The sequence below is a fragment of the Nicotiana tabacum genome, chromosome 3 (genome assembly GCF_000715075.1).
Source record: "Nicotiana tabacum cultivar K326 chromosome 3, ASM71507v2, whole genome shotgun sequence".
Lineage (NCBI taxonomy): Eukaryota > Viridiplantae > Streptophyta > Magnoliopsida > Solanales > Solanaceae > Nicotiana > Nicotiana tabacum.
Genome location: NC_134082.1, coordinates 173,914,066 through 173,917,404, shown reverse-complemented (window position 1 = coordinate 173,917,404; position 3,339 = coordinate 173,914,066). Strand labels below are relative to the sequence as shown.

The 3,339-nt window shown below is 35.9% G+C and overlaps 1 protein-coding gene across 1 annotated transcript; it reads left to right on the top strand.

The window, feature by feature from the left end:
* Positions 1-2,087: 2,087 nt before the first annotated feature.
* On the top strand, positions 2,088-2,666 carry LOC142178052 (secreted RxLR effector protein 161-like). The gene has a single exon (XM_075247375.1). The coding sequence runs from the start codon at positions 2,088-2,090 to the stop codon at positions 2,664-2,666; it is 579 nt and encodes a 192-aa protein (XP_075103476.1).
* The last annotated feature ends 673 nt before the right edge of the window (positions 2,667-3,339 follow it).

Sequence of the window (3,339 nt, the reverse complement as noted above, 5' to 3'; positions counted from 1 at the left end):
TTTGGACAGAACAGCTGAAGCAGTGGTGGTGGTTGTTGACGGACGGTTTGGCGGAGCTAGAGGTGGAAGGGTCGTGGTGATGTTGGATAGGTTTGACGATGGTTTAGGGAGTAGGACTGGCTGGTTTGGACAGTGGTCGACGAGCAGTGGTCGACGGAGTGATGGACAGTGGTTCAGGTGTTGTGGGGGGTAGGGTGCGACTGGAGAAGGATGAAACAGCAATGGCGGACTGCTAGTTTTTCCGGTGGTGTTCGCTAGTTGTCTTTCGACGGGCAGTGAGGGTGGTGGCGATCGCGCTGGTACGTATGGCAGCGGGCAGCGGTGGTTGGTTGATGACTGTTAGGGATGCGAGGGTGGTTTCGGGGTATGGGTTTTCTAGTTTTCAAAAGGAGGAAGAAGAAGTATGAACAGTCATTTTGGTTTCAAAAAACTGTCCATTTTCAAGATTTTTCCCAAGTCCTTCACGTCTGCCCAAATTTTCTAGTCCGTCTTCTTGGTTTTTTTTTTCGCAAGGTTCTTTTCTTCTTCAGGAAGAAGACGAGGGTACAGTGGTCGAAGGCCCTCCTCCCGTTTCTGCTTCTTCTTTTTCTCTTAAGAAGGAAGAAGAACAGTAGTATTTCCAATTTTTCAAAAAGTCTGTTTTTTCCACTTTTTCAAAAAGTCCTCCTTGTTGGTCCCGTTTTCCCTTTTTTTAAAATTTTCCCCGTCCTCCTGTTCGTTTCTTTTGCAGGTTTTTCTCTTTCTTCTTTTAAAATTTCCCAAGTCCCTTTTTGTTGGTCCCCCCTGTCCTTTTATGCTTTTGTCCGTGTTTTGCACTGGGTTCTGCCCAGAAAAATGAGCCCACGCGTGGTGGGGTTCGAGGCATATGTCCCCCACGCGTGGTGGGGTTCCCCATGTGTCCTGGACACGGTTTATTATGGGCTAGGTCCGAAAATTAGGCCTAAAACCGGGTAGTTTAAACCCGAATATTATTCTTTTGCCCGGACCCGAGAAATAGGAACACGTTGCTTAACTAGTCCTATGTAAGCAAAATAACTACCAAAAATAAGACTAGTATTTAAACAAAACTATATCTTTTTTAAATATTTTTCAAGATTTAAAATAGCTACAAAATATTAATAAAACTTATTTTTTGTAATAAAAATATGAAGTAATATTTTTTGTATTTTTCAAAGTTAAAATGATTATAGAATATTAATAAAACTATTTTTTTGTAATTTTCGTTCTTTAATAAAGACAAAAATATGAAGTAATATTTTGTATTATAATGACTGCAAACATTAATAGAACTAGATTTTTTGTGATTTTCGAATTTATATAAAGTACCAAAATAAAGTACAATTTTTGTATTTTTCAAGTTTATGATAGATACATAAACTAAAATTTATATATATATTTTTTTGAAATTTTCTTTTTTTTTTTTTGCAACGAAATAAAGTAAAAATAGTTAAAATAGCTATACTAGACCCAATTTCACATATTCACGCTAAAAATGTGAAAATTCTCGGGGAGGGTCAAAAATCACGTGCTTACACTTCCTCTTGGATCAAAACCTATAGGTTGTAAGTGGGTCTTTAGGAGAAAGTACAATACAGATGGTTCTGTCCAAACCTTCAAAGAAAGATTAGTTGCAAAAGGTTTCACTCAAAAGGAAGGCATAGACTATTTTGATACATATGCTCCTGTTGCAAGAATAACATCCATTAGAGTCCTTTTATCCTTAGCCTCTATCTCTTTACGTACATCAAATGGATGTTAAAACAACCTTTTTAAATGGGAACCTTAGTGAAGAAATATATATGCAACAACCTGAAGGTTTTGTTCTTCCGGGAAACGAGAAGAAAGTTTGTAAATTGATAAAGTCTCTTTATGGTCTTAAACAAGCGCCTAAACAGTGGCATGAAAGATTTGATAGTGTAATACTATCAACCAGATTCGTACATAATAATGCAGACAAGTGCATTTACTCTAAATTTACAAAAGAATATGGAGTAATAATTTGTTTATATGTCGATGACATGCTGATTTTTGGTACGAATCTACAAGAAATTACCGAGACCAATAAGTATCTAACCTCAGTTTTTAAAATGAAAGATTTAAATAAAGTTGATACTATTTTGGGAATCAAGGTCAAAAGAGATAACAAGCAAGTGACTTTGTCACAATCACATTATATAGATAAAATCCTTACTAAATTCAGTCATTTAGGAATAAAGGGGTATAATACTCCTTATGATTCTAGTGTTAAGCTAACTGCAAATACTGGAAGAGCAGTAGCACAGTTGGAGTATGCAAGTGTGATAGGTAGTATGATGTATGCAATGCATTGCACTAGACCCGACATTGCATTTGTTGTTTGTAAACTTTCAAGGTTTACCAGTAATCCAGGTAATGATCATTGGAAAGCAATAAGTAGAGTACTTGGATATTTAAAATATACAAAGCACTTAGGCATTTGCTATAATGGTTTTCCTAATGTATTAGAGGGATATTCTGATGCAAGTTGGATTACAAGTGTTAATGATAATAAATCCACATCAGGATGGATATTTACTCTAGGCAGTGGAGCCATTAGTTGGGCATCTAAGAAACAAACATGTATTTCCCATTCTACTATGGAATCTGAATTTATTGCATTAGCAACTGCTGGAAAAGAAGCAGAATAGCTGAGGAATATGTTACTTGATATAAAGTTGTGGCCACAACCTATGCCAGCCATTTTCATATTCTGTGATAGTGAGACTATAATGTGTGTTGCTCACAATAAAATATATAATGAGAAATCGAGACATATAAGCTTGAGACATGCTTATATAAGAGAATTAATTACAAATGGAGCTATAGCTATAGTATATGTGAGATCAAATAAGAATTTGGCTGATCCACTTACGAAGCCATTAGGTAGAGATGTAGTACAACAAACTTGTGGAAGGATGGGGTTGAAACCCTTAAATTAAATACAAGGAATGGGAACCCCACTTTGAGTTAGTATACACTCTAACAATATAAGTTCAATGGGTAATAACAAGTTACTTGTATTGTTTAAGCACTGATCTCCTCTTTAGGAGCCCTAATTCTATTGTACTACTTACTGTTATATGAGGAGTTAAGGAATTGTTAAATGCTTGTTATAACAGGGGCATAAAGACAAACTCCAAAGTGCATACTGTTACATGAAGAGGTTGATTAATCTTAATGGAATTATTAATGTCTGGAGTAACAGGGACATATTAACTAATTCCACCTATATGAATATTGAAGTGGTGCCGCTTCTAGCAAGATTTAAAGGGTTGATCTTGTAAATATTCATGAATTCAGAATGAGCACATGGCCATAAAC

What these genes read in the sequence shown, in the direction of transcription:
- LOC142178052 (XM_075247375.1), top strand. Translation starts at nt 2,088, where the DNA reads ATGAAAGATTTAAATAAAGTTGATACTATTTTGGGAATCAAGGTCAAA.